General features: G+C 41.4%; 2 protein-coding genes and 1 non-coding gene across 3 annotated transcripts; all 3 read right to left on the bottom strand.

The window, feature by feature from the left end:
- Positions 1-1,195: 1,195 nt before the first annotated feature.
- LOC122442042 (retinol dehydrogenase 14) lies at positions 1,196-6,162 on the bottom strand. The gene is made up of 2 exons (XM_043469315.1): positions 5,668-6,162; positions 1,196-2,267 (listed from the first exon to the last, which is right to left on the bottom strand). The coding sequence occupies exons 1-2, from the start codon at positions 6,058-6,060 to the stop codon at positions 1,650-1,652; spliced, it is 1,011 nt and encodes a 336-aa protein (XP_043325250.1). The 5' UTR covers positions 6,061-6,162; the 3' UTR covers positions 1,196-1,649.
- Positions 6,163-8,970: 2,808 nt separating this feature from the next.
- On the bottom strand, positions 8,971-22,888 carry LOC122442041 (cytosolic 5'-nucleotidase 1B-like). Its single transcript, XM_043469314.1, has 9 exons — positions 22,788-22,888; positions 20,665-20,754; positions 19,399-19,536; positions 17,378-17,881; positions 16,919-17,086; positions 15,700-15,829; positions 14,235-14,357; positions 13,633-13,817; positions 8,971-9,345 (listed from the first exon to the last, which is right to left on the bottom strand). The coding sequence occupies exons 1-9, from the start codon at positions 22,818-22,820 to the stop codon at positions 9,022-9,024; spliced, it is 1,695 nt and encodes a 564-aa protein (XP_043325249.1). The 5' UTR covers positions 22,821-22,888; the 3' UTR covers positions 8,971-9,021.
- LOC122442748 lies at positions 16,178-16,284 on the bottom strand. Its single transcript, XR_006269742.1, has one exon. It is a non-coding gene; the product is annotated as a U6 spliceosomal RNA (small nuclear RNA).
- Positions 22,889-23,487: the final 599 nt, after the last annotated feature.

Below are 23,487 nucleotides of genomic sequence, written 5' to 3'. Positions count from 1 at the left end.
AAGGCTCAACTCTTACAAAAGGCCCAAATCCCCTGAAAAGCATCAGGTATCAAAATACAGCCAGAAAAGATGGTATTAAATGAAAAAAAAAAAAAAAAAAAAAGGCTCCTTTTTAATGAAGTCAAGGTGTAGGACAGATTTATTAACTTCCATTTTTCCAGGTTGCATTCTGATGTATTTCCTGCCCGTATTTCTAAATTCAGCAGATATTTTTGTAGGATTATCTTTAAAAAATACATTTCAAAGAACATGATGCAGCTGTAATGACTATACCTGCAAAGACACACCTGTGATGATATAAACACTCAGTGCTTCTCATATTCACAACCCAGCGCCCTAAGAGGAAACAGACCTTCTATACCATCTGCTAAGATGCTGCCTTTCTTAAAAAAGAATTGATACTGGTAACCAGATATTACAGACAGGACTGCTCCTGGTCAAAACGGTCATTAAATTCTGTGTAGTGCAGTCTATTCTTCACTGTCATAATTCACTTTTCCAATATTATGAGATGGTTAAACAAATAGTTAAAATTATTTTTGATGCCTATAATATTCCTACTTAATTTTAATGCTTATACATAATTCATTATTCAATATGCACTGTGTATCAGGTACAATACTTAGTTCTTGAGGAAATAAATCTAGTAAGAATATATTTCCTTGGATAATTCCTATCCCAACTGCCTAATTGGAGTTGTGAACAAATAATTAGTGTACTAAATTGCTAGTTAAATTTCAAGTACTCAGTAAGCTCATGTGTCTAGAGTCTGTCATACTGGACAGTGTAGACAGAATTATTTCCATCACTGCAGAAAATTCTACTGGACAGCCCTGAGTGAAGAGTACAAGGCAAGCCTGTGGCCAGTTCAGGGAGAGCCTCAAAAGTATATTAAAAAGTTTAACTGGAAATTGCTTATAAGCTACTGAATTCCACAAATTTCTTTCAGGAAAAGCCTTTGAGAACTCCACTCTCAAAGTATTGCTATAATCTGGTTTACCCATGCAGCGTCTATATTTGAGTAACACTTCACATTTTAGAAATACTTCAAATTTTAATATTTTAGAAATAGTACTTCTTAAAGCAATGCACAAAATGCTATGGGGAGAACATACACTAGGCATACCATTGGTAGAGGCTAATATGATAAAGGACTATCTTCAGTGAAGCTTCTAAAGAAACACACAATTAAGAATCTGTATCAATAAATTTATTCCAAGTAAGAATTGTGCATTCACACCAGGCATATTATTTCCCCACAAAAGCCAGTATCATCATTAAAATATTTAACACTAAATAAGCCATAAAACTCACAGCTATGTGAAAAACTTCTCAAGGTATCTATTTCAAGTCATTAAATTCTTTAATATTTGTAATCCATGCATAAACATATCACTCATACTTATTGATATGCTTACTATATATATTTAAAACATCTTTTGGGAAATTTTATGCTCTCTAAATAATAACTTCTTAGTAGCTTAAAAATACCTCTATGAACCTCTTAGCAGTACTATTGTAAACCAAAATTGTATTTTCAAGTAGCAAGGATCCAAGACACACCATTGCTGATTAAAGACAGAGCTGACATCCAGTTTTACAAATAGCTCTCGTCCATTCCTTGTCCCTATTTTTTTTTTCCCTTGTCCCTATTTTAATATGCCAACCATTACTTCACTGATATCCCAAAGTTTTCTTGCAACAGATTCATCCATAGCTTTGGGCAACAGTTCTTCCTCTTTGCAGTCCCCAAAGTACCTCCCTGAAACACCTTCTACCTCAGGTGAAGAGGCTAAATAAATTGAAGTCTGGGCCCCCTCTTCTGGAGTTTTGAAGAAAGCCCATGACACTAAATTGAAAAGCGGTCTGACCAATAGTGGGATGTGTATGTGCCTCCCGAGGTTAGTCCGCGCTATGCCAGGGTGTAACACATTCACAGTCACGTTGGTGCCTTCTAAGCGGCGGGCTAGTTCTCTGGTAAAAAGAATGTTAGCCAGTTTGCTCCGACTGTAACAGAAGCTTTTATTATAGCTCTGTTCACTATTCAAGTCTTCAAAGTTGATGTCTCCGTATTTGTAAAGTTTAGAGGAAACAACCACAATTCGGCTGGGAGCTGAACTTTTGAGGAGTCCAAGGAGAAGGTTGGTGAGTAGGAAGTGTCCCAGATGGTTCACGCCGAACTGCATCTCAAATCCATCTTCAGTCTTCATATAAGGGCACTGGAAGACCCCGGCGTTATTGATCAAAACATCCAGTCTAGGCTCTTCCTTCAAATGGTAAAAAGAGAATGGGAGAATTAGGAACACAGGCCTTAAATGTGCCTAAAATGAAATTAAAAAAAAAATTCCCACAAACTACTAAAATTCTAAAAAATGCCTCTATGAGTTTTCAACGACTCAGAGAAAAAAAGAAGATGATGACAACTTGAATGCTTACGAGGCGCCTGACCTGTGCTTTTCATGTTATCGCCATCTACTCTTAACAACTCTATAAGCAAACTGAAGCACTGAAGTTAGGTGATCTGTCCAGTATCACAGGGTTCCTCAGTGGCAAACAAAAATCTGAAGATGAGATTGACACTGATGAGCCTATTCTTAACTGGTAAGCAAGACTGCTTTTCTAATTGAGATTTTTAAACCAAAGCGAGACAACCAATGTGAGCTTGAGAGTGGAAGTACAGAAGACAGGTCAGCACCGTTCACTCCCAGGGCTCCTCGTATCAACACCAGGGGTGAGTCAGGATTGCTGCACTCCGTAGTTTTCTAAAGGTAAAAGGCACCATGCAGATGGAGCAACTTCAAGTCGTTTCCTTACAACCGGGCCAAGCAATAGAGAGCATCAGGGATACAAATTAAGACTGGAGATAACATCATGAATAAATCAAAGAAACATTAAGACAAAAATTACAGTTATACAAGTATACAAATATCAGAAACACCGCCATGAATCAGATATACGAAGTCTCACAATAACAGCAAAGGAGACTAATAGGAGGTAGGCCCAACAAGCACCTTTCACCTCTATTACGATTTTAGAATTCACAGTTCTTTTTTTCCTATATGAAAACCTTTCACTTCAAAGGTCCCCCAACTTAGGTGATCTATACAGTTAAGAGTTCTGCAGTTTGATCATATCCTTCTGCATCCTCTAAATTAAAGTCCTAAAATTTAGACTGTCCTAAAAGGAAAGTCTTTTCATTCCTTACTTAATGTAAGGTGGCTTTCCCTCATCCTTTCCTGGTTCCTCTGTCTCTTTTGATAGGCAAAGGAAAAAAGAAAAAAAAGAAATGTACAACATGTTCCAGGTGTAAAGACACAGTGATGACCCACAATTATATAAATCTGAGGTCAAATTTCAAATATTACTGGTCCTTTTGCCAAACATAAGTGAAAAGAAAAATGTGTTAAATTTCACAACTGTTATCAGAGCCTACCTGTCAGAGGATTAACTATTTCTCATTCTGTCTGTCTCAGCACCTTTTGCTTTTCCAATAGTCGACTTCAAAAAGAAGGCAAAAGTTCACCCGTGGGGGAAAGAAAGGAGTGTTCTTTTCAGTAATCCTTTGGAAGAGTTTCCTGTATTAATCATTTCTGAGCCATCATTCTTTGCTGGGCTTGTATATTTTAAGACTTTATCATTTACTGTTTTTTAAGTTCTAGAAGATAAATGAGATAAATACCAAGAATACCAACTTGTGGGAAATTTACACTTCCTTTTTTTGAATTCTGATTACAGTCACTGAACTACTGAACTTCAGAGCTAGGAAGGAACTAAATACATACTTAGCAGGAAGGACAATGTTGTTATCTGTTTATCTCCTTAACTTTTAATCGGTTCTGTCAAGTGCCTTTACTTTTCAAAGTAATAAGAAAACATAGTGTCAAGGAATAAGTATACACTGCTGCCCCATCTACATCTTTAACGAATAGGAAGGTCCACTTTTGATCCTTCCAACATCTCTTATAAACTATTACTTCTTATTTTCTAAACCTGTTTTACCTGATAATGAAATGCTAGTCCTAAAAACAAAACGAAACAAACCTCTTTAGATCTGTAACAGCTCCTCAACTGTGCATCAAAGAACCCTAAGAGTCACAAGGAACTCTAGGATGATCTGGAGTGTTTTAAAATTTCAAGGCAAACAATATGTTGCTCAACATCTCAAAAATTACAGTCTCCAAGCAGCGCACAGTTTCAACATTTTATATTGAATATATTCAATATAATATATTCTATATTCCTTTTGATGATGTCCTCTCTTTGCAAAGGTGAGTGTTTAGCAGTTGTAATAAATACAAGTACGATGTTAAAAATCAGCAGAGAACAGAAATGAGGGTGGCAAAATCCAATCTGATTCTGACAAGCTTGTACAGTGAACAACAGATGCATATTTCCCAATAGTATACTTATGGTTATAAAAAAAGGAAATAAAAATCTTTTCTTTCAGCTATGTGTATTTTTTTTTTTCCAAACAGCTACTGTTACAGAAATAAATAGGTTGTTTGGACCTAGTTACTTAATGAATAAACTAGGTATTTGTTTTGACCCAAGGGCATCATGAAAACATTAGAAAGTATGGAGCTTCTGTTCTAGACCCAGGAGACTTCTTTTCATATGGGTTCTTTTTTTATGCCAGCTAATTTTAGACATCACTCTTCTGAAGACCTCTGGCAAGTCACCTCTGCAGGAAACCCTTCTACCACAAATTAAGCAGAGGACATCCATCTCGGTGTAATATTTACTATCTAAACAAAGAAATCCTCTACCTCACTGGCACACAGCAGAAGTACAGGGGTTAAAAGCAAGGGCTTTAGAGAGATCCTGGGCCAATTGCTTAGCCTACCTGTGCCTTAGTAGCCTTACGATGCAAAATGGGGATAGTAATGCCTACTTCACAGGGTTACAGTGAGAACTGGATGACAATAGCAGCCAAAGTCCCTTTAATTTCATTAAAAATTAGAAGTATATATATATATCTGAAATGCTTGGAACAGCTCCTGGCACACGGGAATTTTCAATAAATACTAGGTATGATATTTTTATTTCTGTCCCTATTTAGAGCACATGACCACTGGCGTTCCAAGTTCCAGTCTATTTGGAAATTAGGCCAGAGTCCCGACGAAGGATACTACTCAAGAATTCACTGGTGGCAGAGAGCAACTTCCTACTCCAGCGGGGTAAAAATTAAAAGAAAAAAAGGAAAAAAAAAAGACTTGCTCCAAGGTCCCTGGCGAGCAACTTCCCCTATCTGCTCTCAGGCTCTTTGAGAGATGGCTTGGTGCAGAAGAGTCACTTGGGGCACAGGAAAAAAACAATTCAGAGAACTGGCGGGTCTCCTCCTGAGCTGTCCTCACATGGCAAGAGGAAATGTTCCGAAATTTGCTTATTTTCCTCTTGGGCCCACTTGTTTTCCCTCAACATTTTTGGAAGACAGAAGACTGCCCTACCAATTCTTCCAGCCTTCAATTCCCCAGCCGCCTCCATCACTCGATCGTTTCTACTCCTGGCCTCGGTCATTCCCAAGGTCACACACCCTGACTGAGGGCGGTCCTTTCCTCGTTCTGCCCACGGCCCTCCAGGCCCCGCCCCGCCCGCCGAGACCCCCTCCCCCCAACCCCCCCACTATAGCCGGTCGCGGATCTCCAGCAGGTGCCCCGAGCCCCACACCTGGAGCATCTCTTGACAGAAGGAGCGCACGGAACTCAGCGAGGCGAGGTCCAGCTCCTTGACGACGAGCTCGCCGGCCCCGCCGGAGTTGGGCTCCGAGTCGGGGCCTCCAGCCGGGCAGACCTCGCGGCGGAGCTGACCCGCCGCCTCCTCGGCGCGCTCGCGGTCCCGGCAGCCCATGATCACTCGAGCCCCCAGGCGCAGCAGCTCGGCCGCGGTGGCGCGGCCCAGGCCACTGTTCGCCCCCGTGATCAGCACGGTTTTCCCGCGCATGAGGCCGGAGTCCCCGCCTTGGTGCAGTCGCTGGACGTTGGACCCCACAAACCGCCGGGCGGCTAGCCACAGGACCCCACCTAGTGCGGCCAGTATCGCTGCCGCGGTAGCCACTGCCATAGCCGCCGGGGCCGAGGGCCCGCCGGCCCCTGCGCGGGACTTCCGGGGTCGCGGTGTGCCTGGTCCAAAGCCGGCCACCTGTACGCAAAGGACAGTGGGGCACGCGGCTTGTCGTCGCCTGACGGCGACGTGGGGCATGCTGGGACTTGTAGTCTCCTTTCCAAGGGCACCTGATTGGTTAAGAGAGTCCGGCGTTTGTGGTGCCTCGGTGGAATGGGCTCCCATCGCAAGAGGAGGGTGACAGCAGGTCCTTAGATTTTCAGGCTCCTGAGGTCACTGCCCACGGAAATCCCAGAGTGGTGGTGGCCTTACCTGTGGGAATGCCTCATGACTACTTTGAAGTTACGAATCTCTTTATAGGCTGCTTTACAAATCCCACAATTCAGGGCTAGTTTACTGTGTTTTCCGTTTAGGACACCTGGGACTTGTTACCCCTCAGTTCAGTTTACCTTCATTCTCTGGAGGATGGTCGCTGTGGAACTGAAGTCTGAGGAAACGCTCCCCACCCCCCACTCCCCCATAGCTGATTCTAAGAACTTAAGCAGCGTGAATCAGTTAGAAACAGATCTGCGGTTCTCAGACTTCGGCGTTGCATCGGAATCACCCGCAGGACATGTAAAAACAGAAATTTCAGGGTCCAGGCACTAGCTTTTCGAATTTATTATAAGCCAAGATGGAACCTGAGACTGCATTTCTAACAGGTTCCCAGGTGATTCTGATGCGGCTGATCTGGGGACCACGATCTGGGAACGGAAGACGGTAGCATTGACCACTGTATAAAAAGTCATCCTCAGATGGTCTTATGGTACACTGACAGAGATACACTGTGGAAAGCTTGGACTTACTGTACATATAGACTTACAAACAGGCTCATTCACAAGTGTCTTCTTTCCTGTTTGCAGAGGATATTAAATGTAACAAGGAAGTGAAAGTTTTTTACATTGTAAAATGCTTCAGAAATGAGGGAGGTGGGGGTGGCTATTGCCACATACATCTTTAAGCTGCAAACTTCAAACTTTAGGCCGAGTTACTCTTAAGCTGGAATACATTTAGCTACTCACCCGTCTAGTGTGTGCCAGGCCCAATGCCCCGTGAGAGTCACAAGGAAATAGGGTACTATTTCTGCCCTCAGGGTGTCTGTCTACTGTCTGGTACAGAGACCTCCCTGCCTGCCCCCATTCTAGAATCTTCAGGACAAGAGACATGCAACTTATAATTTGAACTAAACTCCACAGATGATTTTGATAATCCCTCCTCCACTTCCTTATACTTGGGAAGGATATAACATGCAACCAAAGGCATAATATTAATACAAAGAGCAAACGGGTAGGATGCCGGAAGGTAGTTTCTTATGAATGCTGAGAATGGAGCTCAGAGATGGGACGAGCACGAACAAAAGTCTTGAAACGGTGGCCTTTATTCCACCCTACCTGTAACTTGAAGCTGCCTCTCCAACTCACTGAGCCAGGAGCACATCTTTCCTCTCTCTCTTCCTTTCTCTCTTCCCACATCTTCCCATCCTTCAAAGCCCACCTTCATTTCCTGACAAACTTCCAGCCCATACAGATCTCTGCTTCAACCTCATGTGTGATCCTCAGTTGGCACTGAAGACTATTAACCCTCCGGTGTTGAGTATTTGAACTTGTATATTTGATTTCTTCTAAGGGATTGTTAAATAGGATGGGATGGGATAATATCTGAGTCTGTCTTGTGACCTTATTCTTGGGGAATGCATAGAAAACAGTAGGGACTCAGAAAGCATGAAGACTGATATTATTTTAGACTGGCTTACATCCAGTTAGGAAGCAGATCAAAAAGTGTGTGTCAGCAGCAGTCTGGTTTACTAGAACTAGGGATGGAATATGTGGGTGGGGTAGAGAAGAAATGGAGTAGAAGGAGCAAGAGAGGATATGAGGAAGAGAAATAGCATATAGCTTTTGAAATGAGATCTGAATTTGAATCTTAATCCTACCATTTATTACCTGCACATCCCTGGTCAAACTATTTAATCTTTTTGAGTGTTAGGTTCTCCATTGGTTTAAAAAAAGGAAGGTAATAATGTCATGAAGTTTGCTTTGGTGAAAAATAAGGTAACCATTGAAAATAACCAGCTCATTGTTTCTAACATTGTAGTAGATTATGATTACTAACCAATCAATGCTTTTTTTTTGCTAAATGAAAATCACAACAGAATGACAACAATGAAGCTAGGAAACTACACTTACTGTCACATTTTGAAGTGGTAGCCAAGACTTCTTTTATACAAACATTGGACCTATCTGCCAGAACCAAAACCAGAGACTTCAAATATGAAGCCATGTAGTCCAGACGCAATGAAACCACCAAATAAATTTCAAAGAACTCTTCTAGGATGCTCTGTATGGAACTCATCTTAGATGAAAGTAACTTGTATGAATAACTAGCTTCTTTATTTCTGAATGAGCAATATCAAAATTGGTATACTCAGGCAGGTAGAGCAGTATTTTCATTTTTGCATTGATAGAAAGGCAAAGACAACAGACTAAAAAGCTCCAGTTTTCAAGAGTGTACTTAACCCCTCTTTCCACTTGTGAAGACCCACTATTCTATCACAACGATGGGCAATGATTCATTCTAGTTACCAACATCCAAAAATGAGCAATGCTTTGTAAAACTAAGTAGGCTTCTGACATAGCCCTTTTGCAAGTTCTAAACTTACTCTAAAGAGTCATCACTATGACTTACACACAAAGGTAGTTGCAATGTTATCAACAGCATTGACAGCTCAAACAGAAGTAGCTTGAAGGTAACTTGCGAGTTCAAAATGTTTTTAAAAACTCAAGAGAAAACCTTTCCAAATGAACAAAGGTGTGAAGTCTAGTCTACTGAAATACCTAATTACCCTAGGGATCCACAGGTGATTCCGTAATACCAGACTCGATGCTTTATTTCTCCTCCCCATCCCTAAGTGAACCTAATTGTTCACTTCTGACTGATTCCATAAGGTGTGTGAGCTGTGGCGGTGCCGAATTTCTGTGCCCCTTCAACGTGGAACATATGATCATCAAAGAAGAGATGGGGCCTTATCTTCGCCAAAATGGGACCTTTGGGGGCTCCAGCAAGGAAAAGAGCTTCATCTATCTCTAGACCCCAGCGGCGAAGGGTTTTCAGCACGCGGGCGCCTGAACTGGCTGCACTTCTGGCTGTGACCAGGTAGGTCCGGATAGGGCAACATAACCGTTCATCTTTGGCATAAAACTTCTTTTGCAGTCTGCCTAAATCTTCCATAAAGCCTTTCAAGGGACCCTGCAAAAGGAACATATGTCACAGCCGTCATCCAGGGAGCAAAAGGAAGTGAATGCTAAAAAAGCAGATGTTTATAAGAAACTTGTAATACTGCATGAAGCATGCAGTATAGACCAGTAATACAAAGCTGAAACTCCTTTATTTATTGTGATTATATTTCCTTCTGTGGAACCATCCTTGCGTTCTTAGAATACAAAATAGGATGGCCATAAAATTTATCATTTGAACACACATATTTTAAGAGTGAAAGTTGAACCAGGGCAACAGACATAAACTATCCATGGGAGAATGGGGTTACTCTAAAGTTTAGCTTAGAACTGAACCAAAAGCACTACTTTTTAAATTTGTTTTTGTTGAATTGTACATTTTAATATTTATATAAAGTGTATTTTTCTATCTTGTTCAATTTCTTCAGGGTTTGAATCCAATCTTGTCTATATTTACTGTACTTTATATATACCCTACTTCACACTTACTTTTATCTTCAACCTTTCTGAACACTTACTTTTAGCTGTACCTCTAGCACAGGACAGAGAATTGGATTTTGCTATGTGATACAATCAGAAAGTCTTAATTTTTAAAACAAAACTTGAGTTTATAGTATAGGTGAAATTAAAATGTATGACAGTATCACAAAACATGGGAGGGAGGAATTAAGAGTATACTAATGTAAGATTCTTCCATTATACATGATGTGGCATAATATTATTTGAAAGTAGACTGTGATTAACTAAGGTTGTATATTATATATCTGATGGTAACCACTATAAAATCTAAAACAAGTAATAAATCATTAATGGTGATGAAATTTTAGGACTCCTAAAAACATACACTATATACAACAAGTGCTAAGTTACTTCAGTCGTGTCTGACTCTTTGTGACCCCATGGACCACAGCCCTCCAGGCTACCCTGTCCGTGGGATTCTCCATGCAAGAATACTGGTGTGGGTTGCCATTTCCTCCTCCAGGGGATTGTCCCAACCCAGGGATTGAACCTGTGTCTCTTATATATCCTGCATTGGCAGGCAGATTCTTTACCACTGGTGCCACCTGGGAAGTCCCCATGTACAGTAAGTTAAAAAGCAAAATAATAAAAGGAAAAGAAACTAAAGTTAACTAAAGATGAAACAAATAAAAAAATAAGAAGATGGTAGATTTTAATCCGAGGCTTCTCTGGTGGCTCAGATAGTAAAGAATTTGCCTACAGTGCAGGAGACCCAGGTTTGATCTCTGAATCAGGAAGATCCCCTGAAGAAGGAAATGGCAACCCACTCCAGTATTCTTGCTTGGGAAATCTCATGAACAGAGAGACTGGCAGGCTACAGTCCACGGGGTCTCAAAGAGTTGGACACGACTGAGCGACTTAACAACAGCAACAAATAAGTTTCTGCTAATTGAAGGACACTAAACAATATTTAAAGAATTAAAAACAAGCACAGACTGAGAGAAAATATGTGCAAAGAAATATATGATAAAGGACTTGTACCCAGTTCTTTACCCAGTAAAGAACTCTCAGATCTCAATAATAAAATGAAAAACCCAATTCACATGAGCAAGAGATTGCCAAAGAATACGTATAATGGCAAATAGGCACTTAATAAAATGTTCAATATCATTTGTCATTAGGATAATACAAATTAAAATCACAATGAGGTACTATTGTGTAACCCCAAACAGCCTAAAACAAACCGATGAAAAGCAACTGACATCACCAAATACTGGCAAGGATGCAGAGTAAAAGATCCCTCATGGAAATGCAAAGTGGCATGACCACTTTGGAAAATAGTTTCCTTAAAGTTAAACATATATTTATCCTGTGACCTAGAAATCTTACTCCAAGGTATTTACCTATGAGAACTGAGATTTTATGTTACACAGAATCCTGTGTGAAAATGCTTAAAGTAGCTTTATTTATAAATGTCCCAAACTGGAAATGACCTAAATATTCTCCAGTAGGTAAACTGCTAAAAACATGTGGTACATCCATAGAACAGGCTGCTGCTGCTGCTGCTAAGTCACTTCAGTTGTATCAGACTCTGTGTAACCCCACAGACTGGGGGGATTCTCCAGGCAAGAACACTGGAGTGGGTTGCCATTTCCTTTTCCAATGCAGGAAAGTGAAAAGTGAAAGCGAAGTCGCACAGTCGTGTCCGACTCTTAGTGACCCCATGGACTGCAGCCAACCAGGCTCCTCCGTCCATGGGATTTTCCAGGCAAGAGTACTGGAGTGGGTTGCCATTGCCTTCTCATTAGAACAGGCTACAACTCAGCATAAAAAGGAATGCACTACTGATACGCGAATGACACGAATGAATCTCAAATGCATCATTTGAAGTAAAATAAGTCGAGTTCAAAAGACTGCATCCTTTGGGGTTTCATTTATATGATACCTGAAGAGGCAAAACATTAGGGACAGAAATCAGATTAGTGGTTAACAGGTCCTAGAGAGAGGGAGTACAATGACTACAAAGAAACACAAGTGAATTTTGTTAGTATTTTGAGTTTGATCATGGTTTCATGTCTGTACACATATGTTTGTCAAAACTCTCAGAACCATGCACTAAAAATGATGAACTATACTATATATGAAGTACACCTCAACAATTCTGATTAACACACAGACACACACATCCGTGCACACACACATACACACACACATACATGGAGATCACTATTCTAGAATGGTGAAATGAGACAGATATCAAATCGGGAGACAATGATAGTGGATAAATTAATCCCGTCCAGCTGTCCCATTTGCTGGTGACCCTCAGATCTCCTCCATTTGAGACAATTGGACATTGTTATGACCAAACCACAAGCCTCACAGCCAACATAATTGAAAGTCATGGTTAGGAATCATACCTCATAACTTCTTTCCCATCACTGGAAACATCTGGCAAAGTCTGGTCTTTATAGAAGAGCTACCCTTTCTATGTGAAAAGTAGCATATTTTTCCACCATCAGAAGGACCACATTATGGAAACAAGTGCTTAATAATATGCTTAATAATAATATGCTTAATAATAATAAAATTCATTGGGTATTTCTGCAATAATTAGTGTTGAGCTTCACAATTGTTTAATGGGAAAAATGATTTAAAATATGGAAAAAAGGAACTGATAAGTACAGAATCTAAATGATTCTGTACAGATAAGTACAGAATCTCATTTCCCTGAGATGAGGAAAAATGGTGGTTTAAGATTATCTTGAAATAATTATTTTCAGAATTTTTAAATGCTAGTTTTTAGAGATCTTGTACATTTTAATAATATTTAAAGGCTAATATGCAATTGACTCTAAATTTCAGCAAAGCAGGCATGTCAACTGTAACAAAGGGTATTCCTCTTATTAGTAAACTTTGTTAACACAGAACAACTTCTTGACATGGGTTCAAGACTTCTAAACAAGGTATTTAGGAAGGGACTATGAAGTTAAACACACACACGAACACACAGAATTTAAATATCACTTTATGTTATGTGCAGTAAGTTAGTAAAACATTCAGCTTTCAACTAGTCTCTTCATAGTTTTATAAATGTAATAAAATTAACAATATTCAAGTACATCTTAAGTTCAAGAAGAGCTGAGAAAAAAAATGCCAATTAAAAGCAGGTCTTGGTAAGATTCACAGATTAAACCTGAATGATCTATTGTTTCCGGTTCAGTTTGGAGAAAATTTTGATATTCAGGTCTCCTTTGGTTCAGAAGTTGTAGGTTTTGTTTATTTCATACCACAACTTTAACACTTCAGTTCATGGATTGATTTCCTCAAATCTAAAATTTTAATTTCAGTTTGATATATTGTTCATAGTTTGCACTTGTTTGAGGCTCATTATTTGACTTGATTCAAACTCTCAGTTTTGCAGATTTTTCTCAATCATGTGATGCCTTCATGGAGTTTGAGGTCATGGATGAGAGGTTCAACAAGTTTACTGACTGGCTGGAAATGATCTTACTATTTTGAGAACTTATTATGTAGAATTGGCCAATTGGTAAGCCGTATTACCTCTCTTTATTTATAATTTGGAGGAGATGAACTCTTTATCATGAGGAGAGGATAGAAACATTTCCAAAAGGATAGATAAAAGAACACTAAAATTAAAAAAAAAGAAGTTGGCAGCAGATGCTTTAAAATGAGGAGTTCATGAGAGAAAGAGAGAAAGCTACAAAGGATAAGAAGTGAGAAGTGCCTAAAAAAATTTAAAAGTCATCACAGTGAAGAAGTAATTATATCTATATTTTGGAAAATAAGTAGATCAAAATTAAGTAGCTTTCACTGAACCTACCTGGCCAAGAGGCTTATTGTCTGCTAGGGCTTCATGTTGGAAGCATTTGTCCAGCCCGTGATCCTTGATACCATGTTCAGGCTCCTCAGAAAAGAGGACGGCATCCCCATCAAAGACCACACGGAGCTGTGTGTCACAGTAAGCCGTGTCCTTGGTGCCATCATACATTGTTGCAGAGGCGATCCCTGGCAGACCATTGGAATTAATAAATAGTCTTCTTAGGACCATGAGTTTTAGTATCTACTATTAAAAAAAAGAGAAACAAAAACAAAAAACAGTCCTCCCAGACCTTGAATTTCCTCTCTGGCTATTACCTGACAGCTCAACTCCTCTTCACAACCACACATCTCAAACAAGCTGTCTTTGAATTGCCTCTGTTGCTATAAGGGATGTGAGAGTGTAAAATGGGTGTAGGACAATCACTGAAGATGTCCACCTCAAGGAAGGTCAAAGCTCTAAAAGACAAACTTAAGGGCTGCCACTTGTGGAGACATCTTAGCAGAAAATCCAATGACAATGACATAAACAACATAATCATTGAAGCCCAATGAAACACTAGTGAGACTTCTTTATTAATGAGAAAGAAAAAAAACAAGGAATACCTTCTTGTATTGCTTCCAGTACTTTTTCAGAATCTGCAGAAACATACAAGTTGGTAAGATATGCCTTCAAATAGCCAATGGGGCTTTTTCCTCCAGTCAGACAGAAGCGGTCAATTAGTAATCCTATTATCAGGCAAGAAAGACTTTGTTATGGCAGAGACTAAAGACAGCATGCTTACCTGGAAATGCAAATGAAAGCTGCCTTCAGAATAACTGAGTGCCTAAAGAAATTTTAGAATTACCTTCATAGAACCAATATTGAAAAATGTCTCAGCTATTTTATATACTGGTAGGTATGTCTGGTGCATGATAATTTATGAAGTATATCCAGATAGGCCATGCCAGTTTACTCTCACAACGGCTGTTATGGCAGGCATTATCATCCTCATTATAGAAAAGGAGGCTGAGACATAAATACTTGTTTAAGCCCACTAGATAACATTGACTCTTGTCTAGGCTAGAACAGTGCACCTTTACAAATACAATATAATAGCAAGTAGTGGTAGGATTTCCCTACAACTGAAGAACAAAAGGTCTGAAATTGTTTTTCTTGACTTGAAATTTTAAATGAGGTCATTATCAGACTAAAAATTAATATACCATTAAATGCCTTCTGAATCAACAACAGTTTTTTAAAAAACATTAGATGCTGGTGAGAAGTCTGTAAAATAGGCACTTACATACACTATGGATGAAAGTATGAATTGGTACAGACTGTCTAGAAAGTAATTTTATATTTAGTGATAAAAACATTTTTAAATTAAATTTATTTACTTTTAATTGAAGGATAACCATTTTACCCAAATTTAAATCTTATTTTTACTTGGACGTACCCATAAGACTGGATATGTCACTTAGCAAATATGCTAAAGGTCTCCACAAAAGTCAGGTAAATCCATAAGAGGAAAAATGGGGACCTCCCTTGAAACTCCCTAACACACTGATGGAGATGTCATGAAGAGACTAGTGTCAAACAAATTTTCCCTGTAAAGGAATAAAGACAATTTTGCTGGCATGGGTATGAATTTGATGTATGGGGCAAGCAGCCGGGGAGAGTCAGATGTTAAGAGTGGAAAGGAAAGGTAACAACCTTAAAACCTTTAACATGCATCTGTGGTGAGCAAGAAGTCTGATCACACAGAGAAAGCCCTAGGTTGACGGCTCCTTGAAGTCAAGTTCAGAAGTGAAAAACATAAAACAGAGAAATATATTGCAGGACCTGGGATTAAGACTTTGAAATTCACATTTGACAAGTTAAGTCCAGAGCTTTGGGCCCGACTCTGGGCTGAAGTTAAAAATGAACATGGCCTCTCTTGTTCTGACATAGGCAAATAAACATTCTCACGCAGAAGGGGGTGTCAGTATCAAAGAGGCTGCATTAGTTAGGCCATGGCGAGCAAAATAACATGGCTTCTCTCTTCCAGAGCAGCAAGCTGTTCCTCCACACGGTATTTATTTTACTTACCGTAGTGATTGACGCTGTTTATAAGCCGCACTCCCACTTGGGCATGGTTATTAGTCATCAGTACAATATCAAATAAGTCCTGTTCGTCAGGATACAGCTCACGGAGTCTGCAGTTGACATACTGCAGTGCCTGCAGGTTACAAACACAAATGTGTGTGAGGAGGGCCAGGCAAGGTGGGCATCGGGGGTCTGGAGGGAACGGATCCCTTAGGTGTCCAATTCAAGCTCCAAAGACTCTTCCCTGAGAGATTGTGGCTCCTTTAAGGCAGGGTTATCCCATTCATTTCAGTATTTTCAGCCTCTCATACAAAGGACCTCAGCGAATGTTTATTGAAAGATGGGTGATGTTTTGGTTTACTAGAATTATTTCTGTGAGGTAGACATAGGATCAGGCTAACCCTTTCAGGGTTTGTCTATTTTTGTTTTTGATTCATAAAACCTGCCTTTTTTGATCATCTGATGATTATTTTTTATTGTGAAACATATAGGCTGTTTCAAGAATTCTCATGTTATCCTTGCACAGAGGCCATGCTAATGGTCTCTGTATTGTTCCAATTTTAGCACAAGTGCGGCCAAAGTGAGCATTTTGTCTATTTTTTAAACATGAGTCTTTAGAATAGCTTTGTGGTTTCCTCCAATGCTTCCACTATGCCCCATAACTACTTTCTACAACTAGTGGAGGTGTCATTTGTTTCTGCCTGGTTATGATGTTATTGCATCATATTTGTATAAGCTGTATAGGGGATCAGAGCTAGAAGTGCTATACATTTCAGTGCAAGTTCCAAGATTACTTTCTCTATTAAAATCATGCCCTTAAGTGCCAAGAGCATCTTGACTTTTTTAATGTGCTGTGTTTGGGGCAGGAGAAGCTAATGTGAATTTCATCTTATTTGAGTGGGGTGTTTCATTTCTACTACTTGGGATTGGAAACTCATTATTGCTTCTGGTTATTGCTCCTTCTATGGAGGGAATGATCTTTTCTGTTACAAGTCTCAGGATATGGACTCAAGAGTTCCACATCTCGGGCTGCAGTCCCTCCCTCAACAGTGTTGAAGTTTCTTTGAAAGTACAAAGTGACCTAGGGTCAACTCGCAAAGGGCAAGAATGACAAGGGTGGACTAGGAATGATAAGGAAAACTGGATGAGATCCTAGGGGTCGGCATGGGCCCTTCCCTGCCCTCTAGAGTCCTGGAGGGCCAGAGACAGCTTTGCGGAGTACCTTGACAAAGCGGAAGGCCGGCCCTGGGGTCAAGACGACATTCTCATTGGTAAGCTGATACTCCATGTATTTCTCCAGGCCCTCTTCATCGTAGATTTTCCTGCTGTCCATCATGTTGAAGAGTGCCCCGGATGACACAGCCACGGTGATGGCATGCTTGGGTTTGGGCTGCAGAGAGGAGCACCAACAGGAGGACAGTCACGCAGATACACAGGGGTCAGCAATAGAGCTCATGCCAGGGTAGGGTGGGAAGCAAATAGGTGGTCCTGGCTTGGAGGACTGGGATGCTGGAGACAGCCAAGAATGGGATCCTGGAGGGTACAGTGCAGAGGGGGAGGTTTAGGGAGGAGAAGCAGTGGCCTGAGTGAGCTTCCCTACACCGTGGGGAGGAGCCAGGCCTCCGGGCTGGGCTGAGTGCGGGTGAAGCCCGGGTACCCAGGGGAGGCGGGCCCTGCTCACCGGCCTGGGGCGCGAGCAGTTGGGTGTCTTCTCGTACAGTGTTCTCACGGACGCCCAGTAGGCCTCGTCCTCGTCCTCCTCTTCCTCTCGTTTCCTGGTCAGGTCGGACACACAGTCGTGGTCCATCTGAGAGGGGTAGAGCATCCTGCGCTGAGTATAGGATTTCCATTCGGACGGAGGCGTGCGCGAGTATTCCCGCTGGTGCGTGTCCCTGGAATCGTGCGAGTCCCGGGAGCGGGACATGTCTCGCGTGTCCCGGGACTCTCTCTTATCCCGGCTCTCTCGGATCTCCCGCCCCGTGCTGTGAGACCAGGTGTCAGGATTCTCAGACTTGGTTGTGCGCCGGGACGTGGTCTGCAGCTGGGTCTCCGGGGACATGGAAGACCGTGAGTCTAGTGGCATGTTTTGCGTGGGTGGCGAGGGCTGCGCTGACAGCGGCTTCGGCGACTCTCGCTGGCTAGGGGAGGTGGATGAAGTCCGGGAGGTCGTGGAGCTGTTGGGGAGCTGGAACAAGAAAATAGGCCTCTGGGTTCCAGGCTTGCTTAGGGCCCCTATACTCCTCTCTGCCCAGCTGGCATCAAGGAGCTGTCCCTTCTCTCTGTTCCATTCCTAGCTCTTACATGGATGCTGGTTCATCTCGGCTCCTTTTAAATAGGGCTTAGTAGTAGTAGTAATTTAGTTGCTAAGTCATGTCTGACTCTTGCGACCCTATGAACTGTAGCCTGCCAGGCTCCTCCCTCCATGGGATTCTCCAGGCAAGAGTACTGGAGTGGGTTGCCATTTCCTTCTCCAGGGGATCTTCCCAACTCAGGGATCAAACCGGGGTCTCCTGCATTGCAGGCAGGCGCTTTAACCTCTGAGCCACCAGGGAAGCCCTAAATAGGGCTTAAGGGGCTCCAAATATTAGACATTTCTGTTATGTGAACACAAAGACAGCTCTCAGTTTCCCCAGCTGCCCTGTCAGTGCCTCTCACTTTCTTTGTTCATTTCCTTTTGTGATAGACAGGGTGGAGTTCCTTTTCCTTGCTCCCACATAGTTGGCACACAGTTTGCAAAGTTCTGTCACTTTGTTCACATACACTTGCTTAGTCAGAGACCTCCAGGTAGGACAGAGGGCTTGAGTAAGGGACCTTGCCTGCCGCTGTCTCCACCTGCCACCTCCAGTAAACTCAGTGAGTGGCTGGACCGGAAGTCCCCACCACTGAAGGCATTATAAAGCATCTCGGGGCATGTGTCTCCACTTTTGCCCCCTGTGGTTAAAGCAGCGAATGCTGGGAGGGTCGGCAGGCTGGAGAATCAAGTATCTCCCCTTCAGAGTTTCTCGTGCCAGGGAAGTTCAACTGGAGAGACTCATCTTCCTAAACTGGAAGCAATCTTTCTAGAGAAAGGACTCTTTCACTAAGGTGTACGAGAGATTATTAAGCATCCATATATCATTCCAGCTTTTGTGACTGTTTCACACGTTTCAAAAGGCGTGTTCTTGGTTAAATTATTGAGCTAGTCCTCACAGAGACAGACAGATTGGGAGAAACCCAGTGCCTGGGACCGGGTCACCCTCTGCATTTAAAAACTTAATCTCACGACAGACTTTTTCTTTTGTGTGACTAGGCCTAGTTAAGGGCTCACAGTGTCACACAACCTAGTATTCTTCAACAATTTATCTCCTTTGTTGACCTTTTCACCCTCTCTTCTGAGTCTTGAGTACTCAATGAATAGTTTTTAAATGTGTGAAGTAAGGAAGGAGAAACCATGGAATTTAATCATTCAGTGAGCCGTTTAGAGACCTAGAGACTCTAGGTTTTGATCTAGTTCTGTGGGCATTACTAATGAAAAATCTTAGGTGATTCTGTGTTTCAGTTTTCTTACGCTGGGGATTAGTGGGGGTGGTAGTTTGGGACACTAATCAGCCAAGGTATAAAATACACAGAACAGGGCCTGGCACATAGAAAGTATCACTGCACATTGTTGTTATTATTACTATTATTCTGCAATGTGCTCTTCCCTTTCGTGCCCATCTCTACCTTAAGACTGGTGTTCTTGCTTCTGGACTCCTCTGCTGATGGAGGTCTGGTGGATGGACTCCGTGATGTTCGAGACCACTGATTTCGCACTACGTACCCTCGAGAGTCTGACTTCGGCAAAGTTAATTCTTGTGATCCCTTTTGAGGAGAGAAGAGACCCAGGAGTGTAATACCCCATCCCCCACCCCCTGTCCTTCCACACATGCGCTGATGAAAATAGCCATGTCAAGTTAAATATGGCAGTGCTCAGTGAGAAGGTCCCTGCCCCCTATAACCTGTAATTCAGCCTTGGCCCTTGTGTATTTTTCTAGCTCTGATTGAATCCTAACTTCTGTGAGGATCCATGAAGTGGGACTCTACCTGAAAGGGCATCCAAAACCAAGAAGCAAGTCTGATAGCTTATGTTTTTTCACCTGTGACTCCTCTTATGCGAAGCTTAGTAGCGTTGAGCATTCTTCCTCCCTTTTCCCCACTTCTTTCCTTAAGGATAAGCCTGTTAGCAAATGCTGAAAAGACATCTCCAGCATTTTTGACCAGACTGCAAAGATGAAAGCAGCTGGCATCTGGTCAAGGCTGCAGCCGGGCTCCAGGCAGCTGCAGGAGAAGGAATAGCGCCCTCTAGCACTCCCTATGGGAGGAACAGGATGGAGGAGACCGTGGAGAGGCAAGTGGACATTTCTATTCCCATATCCTTCCCCTCACCCCGATTGCCTGTGGCTCCCCTCCAAAATCAATAGTTTGATCTCTGCTCACCCTGATCATCGTCATCTGCCGGCCCTGCTCCCACAACAGGCACATGTGAATATAAATACGTATTGTGCGGCAGGGGCTAAGAAGTACTTTTCCCTCAGCTGCACAAAGGCAGCGTCTACACGATGGGTGACCCCGCATGGAGCAACATCTCAGCGAGTGATTCGGTATGACTGCACGCCTCATCTGAAAGATTGTGCAGAAAATGGTCAATGTGATGGCCAGACTCCCCTTCCCTCCCTGATTTGAACATAGACCAGTCTCCTCCCTTGGGCTGAGCAGAGGTTTCTATACCACTTGTTCTGCGTGAACACTGGGATGTGGACTGGATTGGGAGGCAGGGACCAGCTAGATTCTCCTAGGTTTTTCTTGACCTCTCCACAAGGGCATTAGGTATCCCTTAATACACATCTTGATAGCTTGGTCTTTTCTCCCCAAGCTCCACTGCCCCCTAATATTTTTTGTTATGCTGTCTACTCTTTAATCCTCTCACCAGCTCTAAAGAGGTCAGCTCACCTGAGTGGTCAGACGAACTGATTTCTCAGAATCCTTTCTAGATTTGTCTCCTTCTAGGCTGTCTTTTGAGTACCTCGATCCAGTCTCATTCTTAATATGGAAACAAAGAATGTTTATTAATTTTTTACCTCAGGGCCATTAGAAACCTTGGGTGTGGGGAATGAAAGGATAAATAAGAATTAGAATTCGTCTCTTTGCCATTATCAAAAAATATAAATTTTAGATATTATTTTTCCCGTTCTAACAAGTGTGAGTAAAAATAATACATATGAGAGAACTATACAAACAAATTTTTAATATAGAAATTTGTTGATGTATAGATTTGAGGTGGTGGTAGTTTAGTTGCTAAGTCGTGTCTGACTCTTGTGACCCCATGGACTGTAGCCCACCAGGCTCCTCTGTCCATGGGATTTCCCAGGCAAGAATACTGGAGTGGGTTGCCATTTCCTTCTCCAGGGGATCTTCTTGACCCAGAGACTGAACCTGGGTCTCCTGCTTTACAGGCATTCTCCTGCATTTCAGATGGATTCTTTACCAACTGAGCCACCAAGAAAGCCCAATAGATTTTGAGACATGAGGTGTTTATCATTTGAGAAATGATAACAGGGGAAATGCTTTGGGAGAACTTCCCAGAGGTCAGTAGCACTTGGAATTAAATGTGGAGTTGCTCACACAGAACATTTTTTCCCCATTATTCAGAAGGTTGCTGCTTTATGGGACTTTTTCCTTTGCCAGATAGAATTGAAACTTCTTTTTTATCTTCCATAAACCAATTTTCTGTAGATTTGAGCCTCATTAATAATAGATTTTTAAAATCAAAGACCTTAATCCTGTAGAAATCAATCAATAGGCATGTATTCTATCCATATCATCTAACTATTCATAGCATCAAGAGTGAAAAGAGGTTTCTTATCAGTAAACTAATAGGGAAGTCCATGCAGGGAAACACAAGAAGATAACATTTCATGGACATCTATTCAATTTTTTTTCCTTTTCAATTGCAGGAAATACTATTTTACTGGACCAGTATTTCTATTGCTTCCTGCCAATTCAGTAACTGTAATGCAGTCAAGATTAATATTATTTATCTGTTTAAGGATCTCAGCTTCCAGCATAATTGAGGTGTTCAAGGGCAGTCTGTTAGACTCCTTATGCTCTGTGTATTGCACCCACGAAAAATCTCAAGTTGAGTGATAGAGTCTGTGTCTGAAGAGAATGGCATAGCTGTGCAGTCCTAGAACTAATCCTAAAATCTTTTTGTCACCATGCCCCCAAACACACACACATACCACCACCACCACCACCACCATCAAATCCTGTCACTTCTAACTCCAAAAGATATTTTAATCCAGTCCCTCTTCTCCATTCCTTTTACCATTGCCTTGTTCTAGGCCTTAGATCATTATGGACATGTAATCTTAAAAATACAGCTTTTAACCAGATTTTATGGCCTCACATCCTCTCAACTTCTAGGTCTATCTACTCGATTTATTTATGATATTTATAAAATATAAATCTACTGATGCTTTATTTTCAGGTGCACTCTTCGTTTGCTTGGTTAGAGAGACAAGAGACTCATACTGTATCCTGTCTACCTCTAACTTGTATACCTTCCACTCTACATTTTTATCTCTGTTCTATTTATGCCAAATGACTTGTATTTGCCTGTATACCACCCTTATTTTCTTAAAACCTACTTTTCCCTTCAGTGTTCCTCAAAGTCAAGCTCAGCATGACCTGGGAGAAGTTCCCAGTGTTAAACATTCCTCTGTGTTGCCTGTGTCTTTTGTACATACTTTTACTGAGCACCAAATTGTACTTTGTTTATGTATTCTCTTTCCTACTAGGCTGTGCATTCTTCAAAGATAGCAACTGTGTTTCACCTCTTACAACTAGCATATGAGCATCTGCTCAATGAATGCTGATTATTGGATGGACTTATACCACATGCGTTCATCTCCTTTTCCTCCACTCTCCATGTTCTTTACCTCTCCTTTTGTCTCTATGTGTGGTCATCCTCTGAAATTTGATTGCTGCAAAGCATTGCTCCAGAGCAAATGATGGGCTGATATCTATGTTTCCTCAGTTCTTTGGCAAGATTCTAGGACATTCAATTCACTGACCTTCTTTTTCTGTTTCAGAGATGTTTGACTCATTTCTCTAATTACTGATATTCTTTTGTTGTTACGTAGGTTTTCTTCTCCCCAGCTCCATTTCCTGTTGTTTCTGTTGCTCAGTTTAGGTATGCATTTAGAATGTCAAATTTATGACATCACATGTGATTCCATAGTAACTAGCTGACTCTGGGAATAAGTGACTTTTTAAAAAAAGAAATAGTATTTATTTGAGTGCATCCATTCATAACTGTTGTCTGGGTTTTTGTGAATCAATGTCTAAGCAATGTTCAAATGTTTAATATGTAGCATAATCAGCATTACTATTTCCTTCTTTTTAAATCTGTCTAATACTTCTAAGTTACTCATCCTATCAATCCCATTTGTGGCTGTACATTTTCTGGTACTGCCAAAATCAATGGCAGACTCATTTGTGGGCCTGATTATTTCTTATTGTTTGTCCTGATAGACTTTGGAGAACTTTCTGAAAATCTGGAGACTAGTTTTAACAGCTGAGACCTGTTCTAGGCTTGAGTGTAGCTTCAGTGTTTGCTGTATCTTTCACAATGGCAAGGCCACATCCACTCATTAAGTTGAAGTACTTAATGTGGATAGACATAGTGTGGCAGAATGACACTTGCACTGTTTTGCCTGGTGTTTGCCCCATCCCGAAACATCTAAACACACATCTGTCCCTCTTGTGTACACA

The sequence above is a fragment of the Cervus canadensis genome, chromosome 5 (genome assembly GCF_019320065.1).
Source record: "Cervus canadensis isolate Bull #8, Minnesota chromosome 5, ASM1932006v1, whole genome shotgun sequence".
Taxonomy (NCBI): domain Eukaryota; kingdom Metazoa; phylum Chordata; class Mammalia; order Artiodactyla; family Cervidae; genus Cervus; species Cervus canadensis.
This window is presented reverse-complemented; position numbering and strand designations above follow the sequence as displayed.